A 24,731-nucleotide genomic window follows, 5' to 3' on the forward strand; every position below is an offset into this window, starting at 1 on the left:
GCGTGCACGTATACACGTGCCGCTCCTCTCAGAAACAGCTCTAGCAACGTTTACGATACGTTGCGTGCAGACTTGACTAGTCAAAAAAAAAAGCATGATGAATACGACTGATTTAAAATAAGTTGCTCTATAATGAGAAATGTAATAACTTTATAATGGCCTGTAATGCAGACCGGTAAGACGGCGGTTTCATTAAGAGCGCTTTGATCTCTAAATGGTTAACGTTACTTGCTTTGATTTACCTGTACACAATAAGAACGATAATAAGCACGATACTATATTTTCAAAAGAAAATTTTTTCAATCTCTAGAAAGCGGTTGAAAACATTTGAGAAATATTACTACACCTCTTACTTGTTTTTCCTCCCAAGCGGCCTAATATACCACTAAGTCTTGATAGTTAGAGACGACTGCAAGGGCATAGAGATTCAGTTTTAGCACACCGATCGTTTAATTACTATGATAACGTGGGGTATTTCACACAAAGACATGGAAAATCTGCTGCGGCATTACAGGAGAACAGGGGATGAAAATGGTAGATTCTAATCATGCTTACTAAACAATTGAAACAAGATTGCTGGTGCAGGGAATCGGATCTATTAGGGAATGGGACATCAGCGTGCCGTAACGAAACGACTCTAACGGACTACTGAAGCAGGACAGTGAACAAGTGAACTAAGTTTACAGTAAAGTGAACGGTAATAGGACGACTACAACGGGATGGTTCGACAGAATGGTAACATGCCCCAGTGAATTAAGGTTCAGGGTTCACATGCTGACCAAACGAAGCTGCACGCACCCAGTTCGATCGGAAAATAAAGCAAGTAACAGAATTTTTCTCGTAAACGTTGTCGTATGCGTCTCGTAAACATTTTCAATGGAAATCATACGCGGTGTCTTGGAGGAACAAGCTTATGGTCTGCCCGTTTTTAGGCTTAAGAGAGCAGCTTATGCCCACGGTGCTATTTCTTTATCAAACAAAGCGAATGTAGAGGCCAGTCGCAATAATAATAATATATCAGCTTCTTCAAGTGAATCACAAGTACAGACTCACGCAGATGTGACTAGAATCAGAAAGCGTATAGCCTCAGGTCGCCGACATCATCACTATGCTAAATCGATACACAATACATCTGCCATCTCTGATAAAATTTGCTCGTATTATATATAAGAACGACGAAACGTGCGTGCAAACTATAAAAAGAACGTGAAGTTTATCTGCTATCAATTTGTATTATATTCCCTCTTTTACCATAACAATAAAACACCACTGCCGTTGAATGTATGCAAATAAATACAATAGTGGATTAAGCTTCGCTATAATTCTGTTTCTGTCTCAGTTCCAGTGCTGCCGGACTTTCTTAGCGAAATCAATGGATCCGATAACTATAGCGTCGTGACGTCGTCGGCACCATCAAATGATTCGTTACCGGCGACTTCCGTTCAAAATGGAATTAATTACTTCATGAACGAATCCTCAGACCCGATAACCTCACGCATATGTACAACGAACGATGTAACAGGCAGCAATCCGCAGTAGCTTTGGACATGTTTGACTTAATTGTCGTTATTATAACAACCCATATAGATTTACTAGTGGAACTTGGATGGTTTTTATCTTTTTTTTTCCTGCATCTGCACATACATATTACAATAGTGCATTGTATTTACATGCTATTATCTAAACTAATATATATTTATATTATGTAGAAACTTTACCAGCAATTTATACCTGTTGCACCAATTTCTCAAGTAGTTTGCGTATCAATCCGATATTAATAATCATACGAATGGAATAGCACGTCTGTCATAAAAGTGTACAAATGTGCAATTATCGTGAGTATACCACAGCCATAGGATCCTCGAAGCCATTCTCACTTAATCTTACATCTGGTCCAATTAGGACCGTGCAACTGAAATAGCAGCGTACATCTCCGCCACAAAAGCCCTTGTCCAACTGTTTGTCACGCCTGCCGTTGGCCTTATCGCGTCAAGGCGAAGTCACCGTACGGTGCTCTCGTGGGCTGTCTATCTACTTACGATCTCGTGCCTCGGTAAAAGTTTCTTTCTATATACTTTACATTACTATAGCAGTATACCTTACAATTGAAGATCGCCCATGTTGTTTACTAATTCACAACGATATTGACCTAGGGTTAGTGTCTTACTCTTACCTTTGAGGTTTCATAATCAACCATGGTTATACTTTGAAAGTAAAGAAGCATTTCTATACTATTACCACCCTTTGAGGGGGTGGAATATTTCGCGAAAAGTATTTCTATATTTATTTGTGTGCTAATTGTATGTGCAGTTCTTTGTATAGCAAATAGGGTCTGGCACATTATCGTGGCTAAGATCCTCCACGGATTCGCGTCAGCTGGCATAGCTATTTCAGGTGAGTATATATACGTTAGGAACGTGTTTTTTGTTCAATGAATGTTTTTTTTTTCCGATTATAAGGTTGTGCTGATAACTGCTGGCTAGTGACCGCGAGATTGTTTCTATGTTAGAATAGTATTTCCATGAAAGAGATGACACATTGAAAGTATTGAGAAGCCGACACATTACGAATACGTCGTCTAGATGTTGCGAAGACAACCTTGAAGTTGTCGAACGCAGCGCTAGAGGTGTCTTAAGTGCCTATATTCAATTTGAGTTGACCGTACTGTATCCAACAAAGCATGTATACGAGTAGGGTTTATTTTACGAAACGTACTGAAGTTGCAAATCTGTTCCACCATTAACGCTGGAAACCCCCTCGCCACACTAAGGGCACCTATAGAATTTCTGGGCTACTCTCTGGTAATAACAATCGTTTGTGATTGCCCCATTCACCAGTCTCATTAGTTACCAATTATTAGTTTCAATACTGCGCTAATATATTTATGTGGTTGAAGAGATCGCCACTGAGTTCATATGATACAATTTTTCATTTGTGTCATTATGTATGTTCTACATGTATTGGTCGTATTGGCGGAATAAAGTCTATCCGTCATGGCCGAGCCCCAGATTCATAAGGCCACGTTCTGTTGGGTCCAATCCAGCATTACTTAAGAAATTGTTTTACGGGACGGAATCGGTAACAAGAGGAACAACAGCGGTGAGATTCGTCTTTTATGCAAGTTCGTTCGGCCTATTTTTTTCGTAGTAAGCATCAATCTTCGCCCGTGTACTTGATGCCATGATATATTTTCATCGAAGCATCCGTTATGCATTTCGATCACAACTAGATATTGCGGATAGCATAAGTGGAGTCACATTATTCTGCCTAGGTACACGTTCGATGTCAACGACGAAAGCTTCGGCAAGGACATGTCCAGCTCCGATTTGCGAACCTTTGTTGTTGCTTGTTTACTCTGTGTAAGGACAAACGTAAATGACACCTTCGATAGCGAACTTACATGTGGTGCAAAGTTGAAAAATACGGCTATTTCAATCGTGAGCAGATCACGCATATGGGCCAGCCCCTCTTTGAAAAGCACTGGTATGGAAATTACTATCTGGTCATTGACTGTATGTACTACGAGATTAGTTTCTTTACCTCTGTCGGATTATGTACGTTAGGTAACACTGAAGTTAAAACGTTTTACAGTCGATGCTATTTTCTCTATATATGCTATGTCGCAGCATTTGCGACGCAAATACTGCGACATAGCATTATTATTAATTCTACTGGCTTTCACTCAGTGAAGGTATCTCAAGATCACCGTTTACCAACATTGTTTTGTAGGACACTACATACGATTGGCCATACATATAGAACAATATTCACTCGGCAACAGGTAACTAACAAATTACCTGATGCGCTACTGCATTTGTCAAGTGTAAAACATGTGTTGTGCGAAATAATTCGAAAATCTTGGCTTTTTTTAGGCAGACAATCCTCGGTGACGATTAATTAGTTCTTATTACTTATTTTCAGCTCTAAGTTCGATCGCTGAAACGTACAGTGATGATGAAGAGCTTCGCACGAAAATTATCGGCCGCGGTATGGGTGCAGTCGCAATGGGTGTGCTTGGTACGTATTTGTGTTTCAGGCCAGCAATGAGCCTCCTAATTAATACGCATTTCTCAATTTAAACCAATTAGCTGAAGTGTATATTTTTTTCGGAGTAACTATAAATTGTAACAATTTACGACTCTCGAACTGTGCAATTTTTATGTATTACGTTGCGTCCCCGCGCCCCAATTACGTTGCTTTGATTGGTTTAGTGTATAAGCATTTTTTGCGTCAATATTAACAATTTCTACGTTCTCTAAGCTCATTATTAGTGATCTGTTCGCCTTCTTCTTCATTATTCAACACTCGAAGACGTGATAGGATTATAGGTGTAATTTTGAGAAAAACATGGATGCTTTTACTATTTACATAATGTAGTCTACTATTTTAGTTTATCAAACATCCTCCGTGACAATGATTATATCTAGGCATCCTGAGGAGCTAAGAGATCCTGGTTTCGCAGCCAATTCTAGTTACTGCTGGTTAGATAATTAATACAAAGCTTTAGTGTTTAAATTTTTATTACTATCACATGCAATACCTTGTATATGGATAGCAGAAGCAACATGAGCATAGTTTCATATCAGATTGTTGACATGATTAATAGCTTGCAGTGGGGCTATTTTGGGTCATGGTCTGAAAACGGATCACATCCGTTATATGCCGAATATCGTTAGGTCAGTGGTGACTAGAGCCCTACTTTTTGCCGAAGCATGACCCATCACACCCCGCATATATACGCTAGCTATCTAAACCATATATAATGGATCATACGTCCATGAAAACGGCGTTTCAATGTTGGCCCGAACGAAGCCAGCAAACATTCAACAATCACTGGGAGGTAGTAGCCTGCCAGCCATCGTTGGCGATCTATTTAGGACAAATAAAAGAAAACCTAAAATTAAAACGGACGATTGTTAAGGGCAAATGGTGCAAATCAGCCCTTCAAAATTTATCACTGCTTTGCTTAATAGTAAAAATACCCATGCACTTCCTGCGCACGTGCGAAGAAACTGAGTCGAAATTTACGCGGTTATCCTACAGCTACGCTCGTTCCTCTGATGAGGTTGAGACCCCCATTGTATACTCTGATCAATTGCTACCGAGCTTACCATAATGGCCCTTGCCCATCCGAATTTATCTTTAAAGGCTGAATACCAGTATTACGAAGGTTATACGACGAATCAAGCGGTTAAAATACATTACTTCTATGGTCATTAAGACTTCCGATCGTAACGGCTCCGTAATAGCCCAAGGCTAATCTCTACCTGTCTGACTTCTGCACGACGAATTTGAATACTATAAAGACTTTTCCAACTGGTTCCATACAGAAAATGCCTTTGCGAAATGTAGTCATCAACCAGTTAAGTACCAATCTAACAACTAAGTAAGTAAGTACTAGGCAAATTAGAAACCCTGAAACCAGTGCCTAGAATGTGTAGCGGTGTCTGGAAACTGGGATCTGGGATCGCCTGAAGTTCGTAATGTTTTCCGTAAGGCGATTCAAGTTGGCGTTTATCATAATTAATTTAAATTAGCTTTCGTTAGGTGTAAAACATAACTATAGGCTTTCGAAATTTGCTAGTTGAGAAGGGGCACTCTCTCCGTTTGAAGTTAGCATCGTTTCCGTCGGTAAAGGTCCGAAACTAAGCACAGACATGCGCACGTATGGCTGAATAGTTGATGCTTGAGGATAACTCTATATAATAAATTTCTGCTTGTTTCAGTGGGCTATCCATATGGCGGAATTATATATTATCTGCTGGGGAAGGACGCCGTTTTCATTGGCGTATTGATCATGATCATACCTGTGCTAAGTAAGTCTCTTGAATGCATGGATAATATAACAGCATAAAAAAGTTCAGAAAATGAATTGCAGACGCTAATAGTATTGAGCTTACCGACCTTCGCATTATTATTGACCTGGATTCCTCTGATTAACCATTAAAACATAGCTCAATCGTTCAATGACGACACGACAATACGAGAAGCATCTTTTAAAACAGGTAATGCAGACGTATTGCATGCATTCAAATATGTCTTGGTATAGAAAATAGTGATCATTAGAACACAGCAGTAGAAAATGAAACACAAGCTTAAATTTAACTAGTCGTACTTTAAGGTATATGTAATTCTTCCTTAGCTCAACGGAAAGCCGTCTTTGATCGACTGTATAGAAAGATATTTTTTCGCAAGGCTAACTTGCGTGTTTCGAAAACTAGCTCGCGTTTACCATTCATTCATTGACAGTCACTAAAAATGAACTTCACTAGATAAACATGATATAAACTGATAAGCACACAAAACAAAGCTAACATGTGTGGCCAATTCATTTCAGCCATCACTGTGACGTCGTCTCTTGTAAATCAAGTCGACTACGAGTGTATTCAGGTTCGAAGTTTCTACGACGTTGACTTCATTGCCAATGGCCAGTTGTTTTGCTATCGTAATACTAATAAATTCCTGGCTCGTGTATCCGATTAGGGTTAAAAAAAACAAATTACTATGACTCTGAATTCGATAATTAATCTGTCCATAGTTTAGTAAGCCTTGATTTAATTTAATCCATTTCTGTCGACACGACATCATAGACATACGATTCTCTTATGATCTTATTTTATTGTACTTACTTACTTAAAAACTCTCTTCAACGCACTCGATCACGAATCCACTTCACAAGCGAAACCATGTCTATATATCAGCCCAACCTTACCTTACCTTACCTCGTTAAAGCGATATCCCTGCCTTCATTTGTCCTTACATGTAGCCACATTGTGCAACGCCTCGTTCTCAAACTACTGTATCGATTATGCATAAGTTTAACATTAACTTGTCCAATACGAATAGAAGTTGTACTTACTTTGACATTTGAGAGAGACGAACTGTAGGGAGAATGTAATGAAAAGATAAGGGGTAACGTCGAAGACTCTCGGTAGCCTGAGGCGTAGCCACTTTTATCGGGCTACTGCCAGCTACGAAGCGCAATTTACATTTCTGCTCCATTAAATTTCGCTCGAAAGCTGGACTCTTTGATATAGAGAAGGCATTAAAGGCGGAGGGTGTAACGGTAGCGATGATTGAAGCATTATGCGGTCCTTTATTCAGCCAGGTCCGAGAGGCAAATCTTGCAACAACGGTCGAACAACAAACGCCCGCTTCACTGCATGGAGAAAGGTCGTCGTTTCTGTTCGTTACCGTCTCGACCAACACAGATCAAAGGAGAATACTTCAGATTTGGACTGAGTCCGGATTCGTTATAAGTCGGTTGTAGTACTATATATCTATAGTGCCTACTATATCTAGCCTATAGTGGTATCGATGTTGTACAGTACGTGTTCGATTTCAGGCTGTAAAAGTAGACAGAGAGGGACAACCTAAGATCAAAAAACGTTCTTGTAGGATCTCAAGTTCCTGCAGAGACAGTATATCGCTATGTATAGTAAAATTGGGCAGGCAGTTGTATCTTGTCAGATATGGTCCATTGCAAAAAGGCTATGTAGGATGTTAAAGTAAATTTTCTTCTGTGTGGCTGCTGTTTTACTTGTTGGTGTTTAATTACGTGCGCCTTTTGAACGTATCTAATTGTAACCGGCCGTATAAGCAATGCGACACTCCACAAACCTTTTAAAACAGGTAAAATATACGTACGTTTATGTGTTGTTGATCACAGTATCATACTTAATTTATCCTGCCAGTGCTAACAACAATATGTTAGCAAGTAATTACGTAGATAGCATCTAAAGGGAACACGTTTCAGTATCATTATTTATGCGCACGTTACAAGACTGATTCTGCTTAACAGCATACGAGAACGACAATTGAGATAAAGGAGTACTGATATTGCTCATGCGTCGCTGTGGGCCTACCGCGCCGTTTGGCCCTACAGTAAACATATCTGAAAATAAATTTATATGGTAGCTCCCCTTAAGGGTCTCTGAGACAATCAATATTGTTAAAGCAATGATCCCATAGTGAACGTCCCAAGCACTTCTTACTCCTTGCGAAAGTCTCTTTAGTCAGCCCGCGTCACCATACCTCTTTGTTTCGGCGTACCACAACATCACGACATAAACCGAACATGCTAGATGGAATGCAAAGCGTTAGTTTATGTAGAATGGAGGAGTTCCTTACCTTGGGTAAGGCCTTGTTTACGTAAAAATAATTATTAAGGGTAAAATCCCAGTAGTAGCTGTGAACTTAGGGATGAATGCGAAGCTTCAGTGAAAGCAAAATCTGACTTAACTTATACCTCAGACATGTTTATTTCAATTGAAAAAAAAAAAAAATCTAGGAATTCACGAATCTAGAAATTAACGAAGATACCGAATCATTATTATTTAAAAAGAACACTGCGCAAAACACCGTTTTAGATACTTAAGAAGCTGGTTGAACTCCAGGCCTGGCAATGGCACGATAGAGCTCTAGCCGATTCAAAGCATAATTGCCAGTCGAAACGACTCACTTCTTTTAAACAAACACTCTTTGTTTCGTATATTCTTTTTTATATATTTTTTTCTAAAAGCAAAAGTTTGTTCCGCATGAAATTATCTTAAAATTGAAGTTCGCTTCTGTAGGCGGGTCCGATAGTTCTATGTGTGTCACTTCATAGAAAAGCGGTCTGTCTCGACACACTAACAAAGACTTGCTGAGAAAATCAACGCCGAGGTGAATTAAAAAGAACATATTAATAAAGGAAAATACTGTTCTTTAATATCAAACAACATAACTGCATTGCACATTTGACAATATTTGACATTTGATAACTGTATTTTACACATGTATGCACATCTTCACAAACATATGCTTTTTTTTTCGAAAGAACCGGGACTTTTTCCCGTAAAAGACAATGCTTATGGTATGGTACGGACTGATGTTGAGTAAATTACGATTAAAAAATGTAATCAAACTAAGTTGGCCCCTTACTTACTACCAGTGAGATTATACTGCACATACCACTATGATTTCTAACGACAAGGACACGTTTTCTCTGCACTTCGTTCTTCGTTAATGATAAATAAGGTGGTCGTCCCCTACACGAACTAAATACTAAATTAGATCTTTGTTAGTTAACAGATAGCAATACAGTTACCACTTACATGGAACTTGACTTGTTGCTTTTTACTTATAAAGACAGCTTCTGGCAAAGTTTCTCATGCGCCTTCTCTGAAATTCAAATTCGGCGCTTGTTGATCCTAGCCACATGAGTAGATTATTCTTTTATTCTTTCGGCTGTCATATGACGCACTCAGAATAGGATATTTCCTAGAAAAATTTCTCAAAATTTTAGGATTTTGATTTCCATTCTATAACTCGCCATATTAACGCCCCCAAAAAACACGGCAGCATAGGCAGGAAGTCAGGCATCAACCTTATTATTTATTTGTTGAATAGCCCACTTAAGTCTCTGCCGGTATCCCTATCATCAGCGTTATCGGCGTAAACCTTATGCATGTTAAGACCAAATCAATACTTTTAGCTATGCAGGACATTAGCAAGGTAAGAACAGATGGAATAATTAAAAACGCAGAAAACGCAAAGAAATTATTTATAGGAATTCAGCTACGTAGCCTGTATTCACTGGGGCCATTTTGATGAATGGTTTGATGTCTTCTGTTGGTTTTGATATCCCAGGCTTATGAGCAAACACGCGAAAAAAAAATGTAGGACAAGCGCAAAAAATATTCAAGCTTAACGAAGTAGAGAACCGCGGTTGTTGCAAATAAGGCTACTCGAATCTTAGAGACAGGTGTTCTGTCTATTTTGTTTTGGCAGTTTGCTTATGGTTTCAACATATGTGCATAAGTTCCGAGATTCAAAAAGTTCAAAGATAAAGTTAAACAATCCAGTATATAGTCACGCCATGTTCTAGCTTACATCAAATTCATTATAACGAATGGTCAGGAATATGGTTTAAGAAAACAATACATTTCATCCGCCAGCACTATTATCGTAGAAACAAAGATGTTAATTTTATATTTCAACATATGGATCTAGTGAGAAATGGTTGTTCAGAATTATACCGATACGTTTTCTATTTGAGGGATGAATATTTGTCGAAAAAAAAACGAGAATTGGTCATATCCAGTTCTGAATAGACCATCGTGCCGACGCTTTCACTTTCGGGTTTGTCCAGTATTTGCGAATTATGCTGTTGTAACCCAACTTTCACAACGTAAATATCATTGCAATGAGCCTACATAGAATCATCGTCTAAAGCTTTTGCTAATTGGATGCGTATGTGCACAAACTACGTACATGCGATACGTGTCTTTGCATCTTAGCGATGTTCTTTTTCGGTACAGGCTTCGTATTACGTTCTGCTATTATAATCTCTCGATCCCAGACGCCAGTTCGTCGTGCAAATATAGTCCATTTATTTTTTCTGGCTGCCGTAAACATATACTCCCTTTATGTACGTACAATAGCATAGCCCACCGCGAAGGCTCTTTGTACCACATGTCGCATCCGTGTACCCCAGATGTAAGTGGGTTTACCGGAAAGACGTTTACTATTTCCCCCTACCAATCGAATCATCAGCTTAAAGACATATATGCACGAATAAGCTGCGACGTATGCACGGGCATATATAGCTGTTTAGTTCTTGGACGTCGTTTTTTGCGGTCCTCAGTGGCTTTCATGTTTGTTGATATGGCCCAATCAGCAAGTTGGATGAACTTCTATGGCCAGATATCGCGGCAGAGATCGTTAGACAACGAATGTGGATGCAAAAAAACCTAGATACGTTCTAAAATGTCAACGTATCTAGCAACTATAGGAATTGCTAGCCAGCAAAATTTTCCCATGTGCCATGCATTTGCAATAAATGTTAATCGTTTCATGCAATTGTTATTTTCAACAGTAGACTGTTTGCTTACAACACAATTGCTCGTATTTATGAGCATGCTGGGACTTTTTTCATAAAACATAGATAGAACATCATAACAATTTTATTCTGGTATACAACAATTGCTTTGTTCACTACAGTTGATCGATTTTCGGGCAGCAGGCCTGCGTTGTGATGATGAAAAAAAAAGCAAGCAGTACTATTAACTGCAATCAGACGTGCTTAGTAACAACGAGGTCAGTTTGTAATATAATTAACTAGCACACAGTAGATACTACGAAAGTATTAAAGAAATGTGTATAGATATAATCCTTTCGTGACCTTTGACGTGACTGAAAGAAGAAATCAGGCAAACGTTTGCCGTGAAGACGAAAGAAACCTTCCACTTTGATCATGCGTATGTCTTGTAACTTCACATGCAATTAGAAAAAAAAAAACGATGATTTTTGAAATCATTTATGGCAGCCAAGCGAAGTTCACCATACTGAGAACGATTATCTTATAAAAAAGCAACGTCAACATACAAGCCAATACAAGCGTTAACGTAACATATACAATTTGTCAACCAGGCGGAAAAAGAAAGCGATGTCAACGTTCATCTCATTACGCAAATGCTGACTGAACCGGCCGTGATCATTGCAACAGGTATATTTGCACGATATATTCATCTGTATTAGGACTAATTATAGTATGACTGTGCTACTGAATTTACTGTGGTATCTATGTTTTTCTACCTTGTAGCCGCGGGGCATGGATAACTGAGACAGGGACAATAAAAGGGGCCACAACGTAAACATTAAGAAGCATTAAACATCGCTTCATTGAAAAGCTATTGCTACAAATAAGTAGGAGGCTATCTCGTTTCAACTATGATATTCTATTTTCGGTATTTCGACGTATGCTTTGTAGTGTGTTGGTTATGAATCACCTTATAGAACAAACACGCTAGCTCTCACAAGATCGCAACTACCATTCAAAACTCCGTCAACCTTACCTTTTGAACTTGCAATTAAGTTAGTCGAAGGCAGCATTAGGTTCTCAGTCTTGAAGAACTGACATCGTGAACAATGCAAGCCTTTGGTACAACGGATTCTCTTTGTTGATTAATGTTTTTCTACATTAATCGGCCGAAGGGGCTCACAGTACTGCAATGACTGCGACTGTGTGTACTAGTAATGGTGGTCATGACACATGAAGATTTGCTCCATAGGCTTTTTATGATCACGCTGAACCAGTTCGTTGCAATGCCTAGAGGCCGTTATAATTGGGTTCGCTTTCAGCTCACGGGGGGGAGAGAATTGTAAATACACGTGCCATTACTAAATAGGTCTTCATACATTGAGGAATAAAGAATGAGTCGGAGCAGTAAAATGACTCTCTGCTAAAAAGCTGCCAATCTTCATGTGTACTTATTAAATAGAGCCAATTACAATAAACCGTTATTGGGTTATGCTCCGAACATAACATGTAACCCTTAGTGTTTGCCAATAACGAGCATAAAGCATTCGGTGTTGTTTCGTAGAGTATGTCCTGTCAATCCCCTGGATTGTTCAGCTGACGACTGAGGCGGTGGCCGGGCTGGTACCAAGCGATTTAGAATTTGGACGTTATAGAAAATATTGTTTGGTGATTCCTCAGACAATTAGCCGCCTATCTATACATGGAGGATGACAGCTGCTACCTAAATGCATCAGGCCACTAAAAGCCTAGCTTGAAAAGGAGAGATGTCTTCCATGAAAGGAACTACATGCTTACGATGCTGGAGAGTCATGCAGAGATTGCTTCAATACCAAGCCGAACGCACATTTCACGGACTCCGTAGTACATGAGACTCCAGACGCCGGAGCTGCAACGCCACCCAGGCCGACAGCCAATTAAGGAACGAAAACTCACATCAAACCTTTTAGCTTTGATTCTTTGTCAGAAGAAAATAAACAACTATACTAAACATTAGATTTATATTTCTAACAAACCGTAATACGTTTCAGATAGAGCAAATGGGAATTGAAAGGCGAGAGACGTTTAGATTTAGCCTAAATTAGTTGCACGTAATGCGCAGACTCAATGCGCAGAAACCATGACTTTCTGTTAGAAAGTCATTGTTTCCACTATTCCTCCAAAACCAAAACGCTTCACGAGCCATATCTAACATACGTGATTAGCAAGTCCAGTAAAAACGAAAATATCTAGTATTATCGCAGCTAGAAATTGGCCATAGGCAAACTTGGTTTTACGCCAGGGACCAGCCGGCTGAACTGATATTTAACAGCAATATTATCCGCAAAAAAAAACCAGCGTACCGCAAATATATTTGAGCTGCACAAGCTTTGCTGTCTGCACGGTATTCTTTCAGGAAAAGGCAACTGAATTTTCCACCAGGTAATAGCTAATAGGTAATTGTTTGTGGACGCAGAAGCAATATATATAATATATGAGGCGGATCATTCTCTTCGTCATAGCGGGCATGTGTTAATTACCTATTCTGGTACGAGAAGGAAGCCATTTTTTCGAGAACAAAAGAGCAGACTTGCCATAGCGAAGCGTGCACCGGTTTGAAGACGTCAGCTATTATCAAATATGTTCGGGTTGAACGAGGTGATAACGAGATGATAGCCGAGTTTGGATCTCACGAAAAAAATCCAATTTAAATAGTCCACTTTACTATGACACTATATTAATTTGGTTATCGTTGAAGGCGCTAAACTTTTAAGTTGATAAGACATTGATAAGACAAACTACCCTCTTTGCGTCATTAAATTTCTGCTTCTCTTTCTCCCTTTCGCTCTGAGACTTCTCGATTACTGAAAGGGTAGCTGAAACGCTTTCACTGAAATCGGGTAATCGATGATTGCCTCCACACCTTTATGAAGTTCGTTCTTGTTGTAGAGTTAACTTCGACCTCTGTTTCTTCTTGCTTCATGTTAGGAGTACTAGAATCAGGACTACTAGGAGTGCTCTGCTCGCGAAATCTTCCCTTTGAATAAATTTCTGACAATTAAAAATTTCTAACAAGAATGGTAAAAAAGCAGCATTCTACATTCTGGTTTCATTGCCAAAAACTGAAGAAAAGCTCGTTTACAGCTTTCCAGATGACCGGTATAAATAATACATACGATGGGCGTAAAACTGTCTATAAATTCAAAGCATTGACAGAAGACTTGAACAAATAGTAAATATTTTATATACAGACGGGGAAAGCTGTGTGTCATTGACTAAGCAAGCCACTCGTCATTAGAACTACAGCTTTTTGCTGTTAATGAATGATGCTTTATGAGGTAACCCGGGCCTGGCGCCTGCAGAAGCTGCATGTACATACATACAACGTTCATATTTTGGTTCTGCGACTCATTTTATAGGTGCCACACTTTTGTCATCTGCTTCAATCGCAATTCTGGAGCCGACTCTCCCAGTATTACTCGGCCATACGTTTAAAACTCCTCGATGGAAAATTGGTAACTATATATGGTTTAGCAATCACTGCCTTCTTTTGTTTAGTTATCGAATTGATACCCAAGTTAGCTTCCGACAAATTGCCAGGCATTGACAAGTCACAAATTAACAGGAAATGCTTGAACCACTATCGTATAATAGAGAAATTGCTCTGTTTTGAAAAAACAGAGCAATGAAACCGCAGTACTGGTAGTTAATTCGAAGATTAGTGTAGCGTACTTAATTTCATGCCGATAATTACTTATGAGGTATTTCGTTAACAGCAGTATTTCGAAGTACATAGAACCCTGAAACCGTCAATATTTTCATACGCGTTTCAGTGCGCATATTTGTATATTGTATTTTTTTTTTCGCGTTTTTTTATGCCCTCGATTCCTGCTCATATATGGCGTGTCTACATGGAACGAACGTAATTTAGTGCGTCGATTCAACTTATTTATGCGTAAACGAAAATATGTAATGCATAAGATAACTGTTAATTTTTTATATTTGTGAATTGCAGAGTGAATAGACGCCCAAAAATATAGGACTAATGTCATAAATATTTTAATTACAGGTACAGTATTTCTCCCTGACAGCGCCGGCTACTTCATTGGAACGTGTTTCTTCACTACGGTGACTCGCTATCAATCCAAGTTAGACAAATTTATTACTGACAACTTTCTTACAATAGAAAAGAATTCGTAAGGTCGCTATGTAAAGTTTAATTTATTACATCGTTCACGGCGATCTCGCGAATAGATTCATTGAAAAAAATTGATTGAGAAAGAAAAGCATTGAAAAGAATAATCGAAAAATGTCTCCATGCGCGAAGCCAACAGGCACGCGAAATTTCTATGGTATATATTCTAAGGATTGTCCTGTAATGTATCGCATCGCATTTCCTTATCCTACTTAAAACGTCAATAGAAAGTTTGTTGATTATTTGTAAATAGGATGTTTGTCCTTCTAATGCAAAATGCGGAGCACTCTTGACTTCGTGAGAATGTTTAATTCGAAAATAATAACTATTGATTAGTATTTCATCAAAAGCATGGCTAAGGTACTATATTGTTTAACGAAGTAAATCCATTACGTTGTCAAGGAAACTTCGGCCTTTGTTTATTCGAAGGCTTTGTCATAATTTTTTTCCTGATTATTAAATTTACCATTTTTTCAAGTTAAGAAGTCTTGTGCGGTGGCAGTGTTTTCAATGCTTATTTGTCTTGCACCGAGAAGCTGCCGAAATAGTTTTGGACTAGCAAATTTTGTTGGACGAGAGTTTAACATCTCAAAGTACCGCTCGAAACTGCTTCGTCACGCTTAGATATGGCATTTTCAGCTTCAAAAGCACGAAGACCGCCCTGAGCCTCTATTTTTTTTGGGAGCAATTTAACCACTTCTTTGACAAGTGTATACTGTGGTTTGTTAAAAAATGTGGTAAACTAATGGCCGGCGATACTGCTCGTACATATATTTAAGAACGCATGGGAACGAACGGATGGAAGTTGCCGTGGATACAAGTCATTTCTACACCAGGAAGAGGGTTTGTGCGAAGTTCGACTGTACTTTAGCTACGTTTCTGACGACTCAAAATAGATTTACCTACGCGAGGTAAAAACACTCACGGATAAGCCCTTGCGTCGTACTGATTACCGCAACTGAGGCGTGCGAGACTTCCCAGGGCGGGTGAAATTCAATTTCCCACACTCCTTTTGAAGAAATGTTCGCGATGACGCTTAAAACTAACTAAGAGAGGCTTTTAGCTGCAATATTGGCCGATACAGTACAGGCGGAAGAGAACGTACTCTGTTTCATAGATTTCGCTTTTATTCTTAAGCTCTACTATCTCTTATATAGTAGCATACCTGTTTTACGGATGAATTGCGTGCGAAGTAAGCATTTGGCTTTTTTCAAATACAAATCGGTTCAACGGTGGCACGCATGCGGTACTATCTCGGACATTATGGTCCATTTTTTCCTTGCAAAGGCTAGGTGTTGCCTGGAATGCATCGATTACCGCTAAATGATTTGTTGATGCAAAGAGCTCTCTTAAACTGGGCTAGCAACATTAAATAGTAGCCAATTGCAAAAGCCTATTGCAGAAGAATGGTGTACAGCTCCAGAAAACATTTTCTATGAGAATTATACTTTCAATATGTAATCAGTTGGTTGCAGATGAATCGTTTTAACACTGATATGCCGAAAATCTGTGCACTGAGATGACCAAAGTGGTTTTTTCTGACTTGAACAGAGTTTTGTCAGTGGTTTTCCACAGGATTTTGTCAGATGGCTGCTGCAAAAACATCTTAAGGATGTTAGAAGATGGTTTTTCTAGAGCTGCACCCTCATTAATGGTTCATGGACTTAGATCGAAACAGAATGTATTGAAAAACTTAGCCTTGCCCAATAACCGCTTCTATATTCATCCTTTAGGTGGATATGCCATCCAACGGGTAGGTGTTTGATGTAGCGAAGGAGCCATATAATGACGAGCTCAGAACTTCGATGAATTATAACAGAATCTAGCTCACCTATTACCGACCTAGCGATTAGTGGCATGCGCTTTGACTAAATTCCGTATTTTGTTTTTTTTTGCCAGCGGCAAAAGTCTCGGCGAGGCAGGTCTTCATCATACCTTTTTTTTTTATTATTTATTATATAAGTGCGGTGATGTTGTGACAGTAAGCGGCGAAATAGCGGACACGATGCACTTTCCTAATGAGATCGCCATTGAATGGTACAGCGGGCCACCACCTGATCGATATGATGAATCACATTTAGCATTGAACTTCGGACTTCCTACTAGCTTGTGCCATAGTACCGGCTTTGGGATTTCTAGAAATGACTATATACTTTAATTACTGTTGATACAAAATGAAACAACTTCTTCCTGTTCCTCCTGCGGTGTAGATAGCAACTACATTCCGTTATCATAAATCTATTTAGGAATCTAACTCACTGGCGACCGAACATGTCTTAGAAATATCGAAAAAAAAAGTGGCTTCATCTGTAATCAGATAATGCTTCGAAGCGCTTCTCTACGTTTTTTCTATCGGAAGCAGAACTTATTTTGTAATGAACTCGACGCAAGCTTAGTGTCTCAATAAAGCCTGCTGAGGCGCAATAGGAAGCCTTAAGATGATGCCTTATAGAAACAAAACAATCATGCAGTATAAAGTGTTATTCAGATCTGCGATATTTTTTACAAATTATGATAAGCACGGGTCTATATGCTTACTAATGATCAATAAGATCAATGCAGGTGTTGTGTCTGCTTGTCGATCATAGAACTGCATTTTTTTGCGTACGATTCAAGTAGACGCTGCTGCCAAGCAACAAATTAACACAACTAACGTCGAAAGCACTGATATCCATAATTCAGACCTGATGATATGAGATGTACGATCATCGTTTAACTAAACAATTTTCTAGTTTTTTCTAATGGCTCACCAACTGTAGCCCAGAGTCATCCGGGTCTTGCCGGTCAAGCAGAGACATGTACACAGTCCAACCTAGACTAGCGCTCAACATTGACCCATCATTTACCCTCTCTAACGTTTACATACGGCTACACATTATCTAAAACCTCGTAGAAGCCATTGTTAAGTTGGTAAGAAACTTCCCGCAATTACTTGCCAATACTTGCCTGAAATTGACGAAAGTCTTCTGGCTTCGATGTTGTAAATGTCTGTTTTCCTCGCTAGGAGATGCTCTAACCTATCATATCGCCGAAAATAAGAACCGCACAACTGGTCATGTTCAAACCATGTTTTTCTTTAAATTTTGCAGAGCTTTCTCTATGTTTCTATCTCTACTGGGAATTGGAACGGCACTCTCTTTTGTAAGTTCCTATAATCGATATTATCAAATGAACTGAGGTTACCAACCACACATTTGAATCTATAAAAGCCTTTCTCTTGAAGGCTGGCACAGTGATCAATTATACAGGGCACTTACGTCTCAAAATTTCTCGAAGTTGTGATTCCAAAAACGATCTTTTCTGTTACCGCATACTATTGTATCAGTACCGTTCAGATTTTCGGATACTGACAATGCTACAACTGCTTCATTTCACAGATAGCTCACGTGTCTGCTTTAGGACAACTAGTCGTGCCTCACTTTGTTATTGGCCTTGCCATAGGTAAGTAAAACATTAGCAATCAAGACGTCCATTCTTTTATACTTCTTAATATAAACTAATAATATTTACTGTCTATAATCGCTTCAATCACTAATAATAATTTCTATAATCGCTAAAAGCATGTTAATCTTATTATCTTCTTATATATATAGATCTTATTATATCATTAACAGGATGAAATGGATTCGGTTTAGCATCGTATTGTTTAGTTATTTACAATCAAAATCTGGAATAATTAATAGATTTCAATCGAACTATTTACTGCTAAGTAATACGTATTTTATAATGTTTGCTAACAAGTGACTCCTGTCAAGTGAGACTTTCTCCGATTATTTAACAATTCCCAGTGTGCAATAGTGATTCCGTAGGAACTGGATGTATGTTGTTTTTTTTTCTAAAAATAATAATATCCTAAAGGAGCTACACAACTAATAGACGACTACATCCCGTCATAAGTAATTCGTTTTGAGATAGATTATTTAGGAAAGCATGGATTAGGTCACTGCATCAAATAAGGGAGAGCACACTGGATCGGACAGAAAATTTTGGGAGCAGTGCCGTTAGTAATTGTAGATTTTTCTTTGAAAAGGGTTCGAGTTGTTTTTTTCTCTCATTTATAGTTGTTAACTGTTTATTCACTACAAACTGTAGCTATTTATATTTAATGTTAAGTCATATCAGGAGTTTTCACGAGAATAAATTCCGACAGCCGGCTTGATGTACAGAGCTCTTTTGGAAGCTTTAATGAATGAATGAATGCTTGACTGCTCGGTTCAGGTAAGTCAGCCATAAGTTTTTAGCCTCACGGCCGTTGACGCATCGGTGCACAGGGAGGAGCGAGCTGATAGCGAATCTATTGGCTGGCATTCATCGACAAAGCAACATCACAGAACCCACTGCTATCCGTCCCCAACTTCTCTACCTCCTGTATACTATTTTAGCTTTTGATCACACAGCATTCGTATCTTTGCTAGTGGCCGCATCTGTCACGAAGCCAAGCTAATATAAGGTATGAAATATACTTACAAGGCTCAGGTCTTTTGGATGTAGCTCAGGCGTCTGGCTCATCTACAGCTTCATGTGGCAACTAGGATCACTCATTGTCCTATTCAGCTTCTCTACGAATACTGCTCTCTCAAAACACCTTCTAGGTTTAGTTTTGTCATTTTAAAGGTCTTCATGATGGCAGCGTATAGTGTAGCCTGAACTTGATTGTGAGATGATGTACAAGTGTTCACACAAAAAGGACAATCATGGCAGGTGGTGCTTTGTTGATAAATCAACCTGCAGTAGGTAGATCGTTAGCTTAGTCATTTCGCAATTACTAAGGCGTGTCCCACGTTTGATTGCAGGCTGTACCGATGTGTCAGTCCTTTCGCTGTTGGCCTCATTTGGAGACATTTGGTATCATGAGAGATGCTACTCGATGATCTACGCTTTAAACCAAGCCGCAGTCTGCGCTGCGTATGCACTTGGTAATATAATAGATAGTAATTTATATTCTATTCGGTAAAAATAGACATAGGGGATAAGGCGAAGCTTAAAAGTATTCTGCCTATCAGCAGAGAATAAAACTTACCAACGAAGCTTTCAGAACAAATGTGGGTTACGTACATTGTGTGCTGCGTCGAAATACTTATATTGGCATATTTATAGAATATATCAATCACAAAGCAATCCTTTTATGCTAGTAACAAATGTATGTGTCCCATGTGAGTTCTTTATAAATACAATTTATAGGATCGGGCAATTCGGATGCATATCTAAAGCTCTAGATCGTCGATATTGGACATCAAATGTCAGATACGATAGACTTCAGCTTTTATAATTTATTGATTAGTATATGTCTTTGTGTCCGCACAGGTCCAGCATGGGCGGGCCTCACAATTTGTCCTTTCGGATTTCGCACTTCAATCATTGCTTTAGCCCTGTTGAATATCGCATATGCACCATTCACCTTAACTTTACGGCCTCTAGAAAGAGCTCTTACACGGGTAAGTTGTGTAACAATTCTATTCGTACGCTGGAACCTTAGAAGTAGGTTAACCGTTTGAAGAAGATAGTTTACGACGTTACTACATAACAAGTGGCAGACATTTTATATTCCAGGTTGACTCTACAAACTCATTTAATCCAAGTATACTACCTAGAGCAAAATTTTCGACGATTTTCGTCGCAACTGACCTGCCGTGGTTGTTCCAATATTACCTTTTAATAGCATTTGTTTTGTGGTGCATACTCTTTTCTAACTCTAGCCATCTCGTGTCTCGAACGAAACGAATAAGCCCAAAACATTTGAGCGACACAAATGATCCGACAGGTCTGCTGTTTCAAAGCCCTAAAAACCAACATTTGTCTACGGCAGTCATAGCAACATACAGGCGGCTTATGCGGTCACAAATATTAAATCGCTTCGAGAAGTATAGAATATCAACAATTTCCATTTTGAACAATTCTTTCCATACCGTCGTTGTTCCCTGTAGAGCATTTGTGCTGCCGGCCCAAGGGCGAGAAGGTATTCGGCTGGTCCTTGCGCTAACTTTTCAAAGCAACTATCTGTCAGGTAGTGTTCATTACGACCCTTGCAAAGCAGGAAAGAGAGAGAGAGGGGGGCATGAAAAGCCGAGCGAAGGCCGCATGTGACGTAGCCTTTGTGTCTTTTACTAGCAAGGCACAGTTCCATACGTTTCGCAAAAATAGCCTACTTCAATTGCTCCTTCTCAACTCAGGCCAAGCTTACCAATTAACTAAAAAAGTTATCTGTTCAGAACTTCTTCTGTTCAGGTCGGTACTTATTGGTTCCATCTGTTCGAAATTAGGTTGAGTTCACTCGGTCCACCCGCTTCCACCACTGGATGGCCCAGCACTTATTTAAGCCGAAGGCAATGAGATGCTTCGGATGCTGGAAGGTTATTGACACTGTCTTAGGTATGGCTTTAGCAAATACTTCCTTTCTAGTCTTAGTCACAAAATGACCTGGATATCAAAGGCACGCATATATTAATATGTATACAAATATATCTGTTCATGGCCATGTTCATAGACTAATGTCAGTCGCGGAGCATAAGATGTCGGCGAACAAGACGGTGGCTATACGACTGTGTATGCTTCACGTATAGCATTCTGAGATTGAAGTGACGTTATTCCTTCAGCGACGATGTAGTTAAAAAAAAAAAAAAGCACTAAGTGGTTTTTGCGGAACTGAAGTGCTAGATTTTTTGATCTATCGATTTTATAATGCGACCTGGTGAACTCTGGCTCGAATCATGTTTTCAAAGGAGCTACCAGTCGATGATCCTTGCTGATGAAAAAATGCCATCGATACGGACGCGTGAAATTTGTGCCCGTATTTGCGTATATCATATTTTCTTTGTCTCTAATTATACGATGTCGAAAACGAACGAACCGGGTGCTTTCATAGATTACTTACTCCCAGGACAGTATCTGTAGCGGTTTATATGATCCTCACCAGTAACTATTTATACGGTGATTGATGTTAGATAACTAGATGAAGCGCTATATGCTTCCGTATGAAAACGTTTTTTGCTAGAAGCGAAAGTTCGATGCAATTTTCATTTATCTTGCTTGTTATTATACCGAACGGTGATAGAGCTCTTCATTCAAACATTCTGACGATACCATCGTTCTCTTACACTCGTAACAACGGTGGCCGACATCTACGGAATCGCTGCATCAGAAACTTGTTGTTGGTATTACAACCAATTGTAAGTTATGCGCTATAAGCGGGTGACAATTGATGCGAACAAGTTAGAAAAAAAAATTATCTAACAGAAAAGTACTCCAAATACTGGAGTAGCTACAACATTCAAAACAAAATAAGGGCAAAAAGATAATATTTTACTCTGGTATCTAAGTAGGGCATCACTACTCTTATTGATTTCACAGTAAAACGAAGATGTTCTTTGTTAAGCTACACAATATGGGGCTGGAGATAAATGAAAAAGATATTTCCCATAATAGTACCGCTATGATTGTTGGCTAAAAGTAATTTAGACGTCGTGCAACATTAGTCGAAGGTATGATACAGAAGTTTTAGAGCTGCCTCTTAATTTCTTTTGTGTGCCGACTAAAAACTTGGCATATCTGGGGAATCCGGTAACTTTCAGGTTAAATAATTGAGTGTATTATTGCACAGTTCAAATATACAAACGAAACTTTCAAGTGAATATTTCCTAATTTTTTAGAATTTTAATCACTTCTGCTAGTTATTTTAAAGCCGTTTATTGATCGACTGTATTATAAGTATTATAGAATACTTAGTCATAGGATTAAGTTAAGTACGAAAAAGTTGACGGAAATATTTTAACCTTAGCTTTTTTTCATTACTTTCCTATTTTTAGATTCTAAAACGTGCAAAAATACGATGGCCAAATGTTTATAATGAGCAAAGATAGTTTCTCTATGTTTTTCTATCATCCAGTAACCGTTATCTATTTCGCACAGCGAATTCTTTCGTTAAGAATAGACAAGAGGAAACGTTCCAGCTATATAGCACAGTATGCACTCGGTCCCTATTTCTGGACGTAAACCGCTGTTCATTCTACATATCCGTTTGATCTCTAATCTATATAGAACTTACATGCTATTACTTACGTTTGTCTGATCTAGCGCGTCACCGCACCTCCACTCTACGGAGACGTAATTCCTGTAACGGATAAATGGATTAGAGATATACAAGGATTATGTGGATCGCATATGGATGCATTTAACGTGACAGCATTTAGGATAGCGATAGAAGCAAAGATATAATCCATGGCAGTATTTTGAGCCGATTTGCATCGCTAACGTAAACTTCCGTCTCTCTTTTTAGGTACATGCCAAAATGGTTGACTCGAAAGATCAGAGCTAGAACAGTGAGCTAAGCACACAAGTTGAGACTGCCTAAAGAAAGAGTATTTGTCAAAAGTTAATTTCATTACTATACAATCTTTTAGCTTCGAAACCAATGTTAGGCAGTACACGACTCTTCTAGTGTCACTTATCTACAACCCTCCTACTTATGCTTCGTTCAAAACCAAGATCTCAAACTTTTCTGCAAATTCCGATGTTTATACAAGAATACTATGTGGAACTTTAATGATTATTGTCACATATAATTTTACCAATGCCGTTTATAGCCGTGTCTAGTTATTTACGTATCCGAACCTTTCTGTTTACCCCCCTTCCCCCAGTAAAGACTATTTGTTTGATTAAATAAAGCAATTTAATTTCATCTCACTCATCAAGTAAAGTGCATTTACTTGACTGATCTATTTCTCTACGAAATGCATGCTCCAGAGTGGATATTTGGGAGTAATAGACGGTGCTGAAAGATATTCCCTGGGCCTGCTGGTTCATAGAGCGAACCAATGGGGCCCTTGCGCTGCGTACGTATATGAAGCTCCGAAGTACTCCTTTAGATTTCCTCTCGTTTTTGCCTTTCCTATCGAATGGGATTTTCGTAAAGCAGCGTTTTCCTTTGGCTTTGAGTCAGAGTCTTCGCCGTCACCCCGCCCAAAATTAATGAATCAGACGGAGCATGCATGGCAGCAGCAGTGGTCGTTATGGGACGTCACGGCCAGATTTAGAAGCTTCGAGCCTGTCAGCTTTAATGAACCGAGGTTCATTTCACCGGAGTTTGCCGCCTAAGTTGCCGCCAGGTTTTCGCTTTTGTCGAAGATTTTAGTTTAACATTATTATACGTGTATAATATGCTCCCATTAGGAACGTACGGAACTCGTATAGCGTGTCAGTTGTTGTTTACCACAAACAATATTAAATAAATGGATAATGCAGCGCGAAAACAATAAACGAATGGGAACAAAGGTCGTACAGTTTTATTTATACATATTTTTGATTCACCACAAAAAACAGTATGCAGTGAGAATGTTGAATTTGTGTTCGTTTCATTTCCCAGCTTGACATAATAGAAACATTCGAAGCCTTATTAAGGGTATATGAATTCAAAATTTGTGTGTTAGGTGTTTTTAAATGCAGATTTGTCATTCGGCGTAATTTCAATTGATCTCGATAGCGATTAGGTTTAGAAAAGAAAAAGGAAACAAAAGACGTCGAAATCCTTTCACTTATTTCAATTTGCAATTCAAAATTTTCCAATCTTTTTCCTTTAAATTGATATTTTTCAAGATATATGGTATTCCGTGCTTATGCTTGATCACTGTTATTTCTAAGTGTAATATCTTGAAATGCTCCAAAAATTCAGATAATCATGCCTAATTTATCTTTTTGACATAAATATATTTTATGTTTCCCTTTAGTAACTATTCTCATACCAAACTCGATCGTAATTCTCGT

At 38.8% G+C, this 24,731-nt stretch overlaps 1 protein-coding gene and 1 long non-coding RNA gene across 3 annotated transcripts; one reads left to right on the forward strand and one right to left on the reverse strand.

Moving 5' to 3' along the window:
- The first annotated feature begins 5,747 nt into the window (after nt 1-5,747).
- Nucleotides 5,748-24,231, forward strand: LOC111268604 (chromaffin granule amine transporter). 2 transcript variants are annotated; one of them, XM_022847677.2, is made up of 10 exons: nt 5,748-5,816; nt 6,338-6,390; nt 11,413-11,488; nt 14,200-14,295; nt 14,850-14,928; nt 18,065-18,116; nt 18,353-18,416; nt 19,769-19,891; nt 20,280-20,410; nt 23,248-24,231. In XM_022847677.2, the coding sequence occupies exons 1-10, from the start codon at nt 5,798-5,800 to the stop codon at nt 23,284-23,286; spliced, it is 732 nt and encodes a 243-aa protein (XP_022703412.2). In that variant the 5' UTR covers nt 5,748-5,797; the 3' UTR covers nt 23,287-24,231. The 2 variants fall into 2 exon arrangements, with proteins under 2 accessions (XP_022703412.2, XP_086827874.1); XM_086971748.1 differs by lacking the exons at nt 5,748-5,816; nt 6,338-6,390 and adding an exon at nt 10,811-11,079.
- On the reverse strand, nt 15,860-18,406 carry LOC147752352 (uncharacterized). Its single transcript, XR_015314299.1, has 3 exons — nt 18,233-18,406; nt 16,911-17,029; nt 15,860-16,274 (listed from the first exon to the last, which is right to left on the reverse strand). It is a non-coding gene; the product is annotated as an uncharacterized LOC147752352 (long non-coding RNA).
- Nucleotides 24,232-24,731: the final 500 nt, after the last annotated feature.

This window comes from Varroa jacobsoni, unplaced genomic scaffold (assembly GCF_002532875.2).
Source record: "Varroa jacobsoni isolate VJ856 unplaced genomic scaffold, vjacob_1.0 scaffold_1302, whole genome shotgun sequence".
Classification (NCBI taxonomy): Eukaryota; Metazoa; Arthropoda; class Arachnida; order Mesostigmata; family Varroidae; genus Varroa; species Varroa jacobsoni.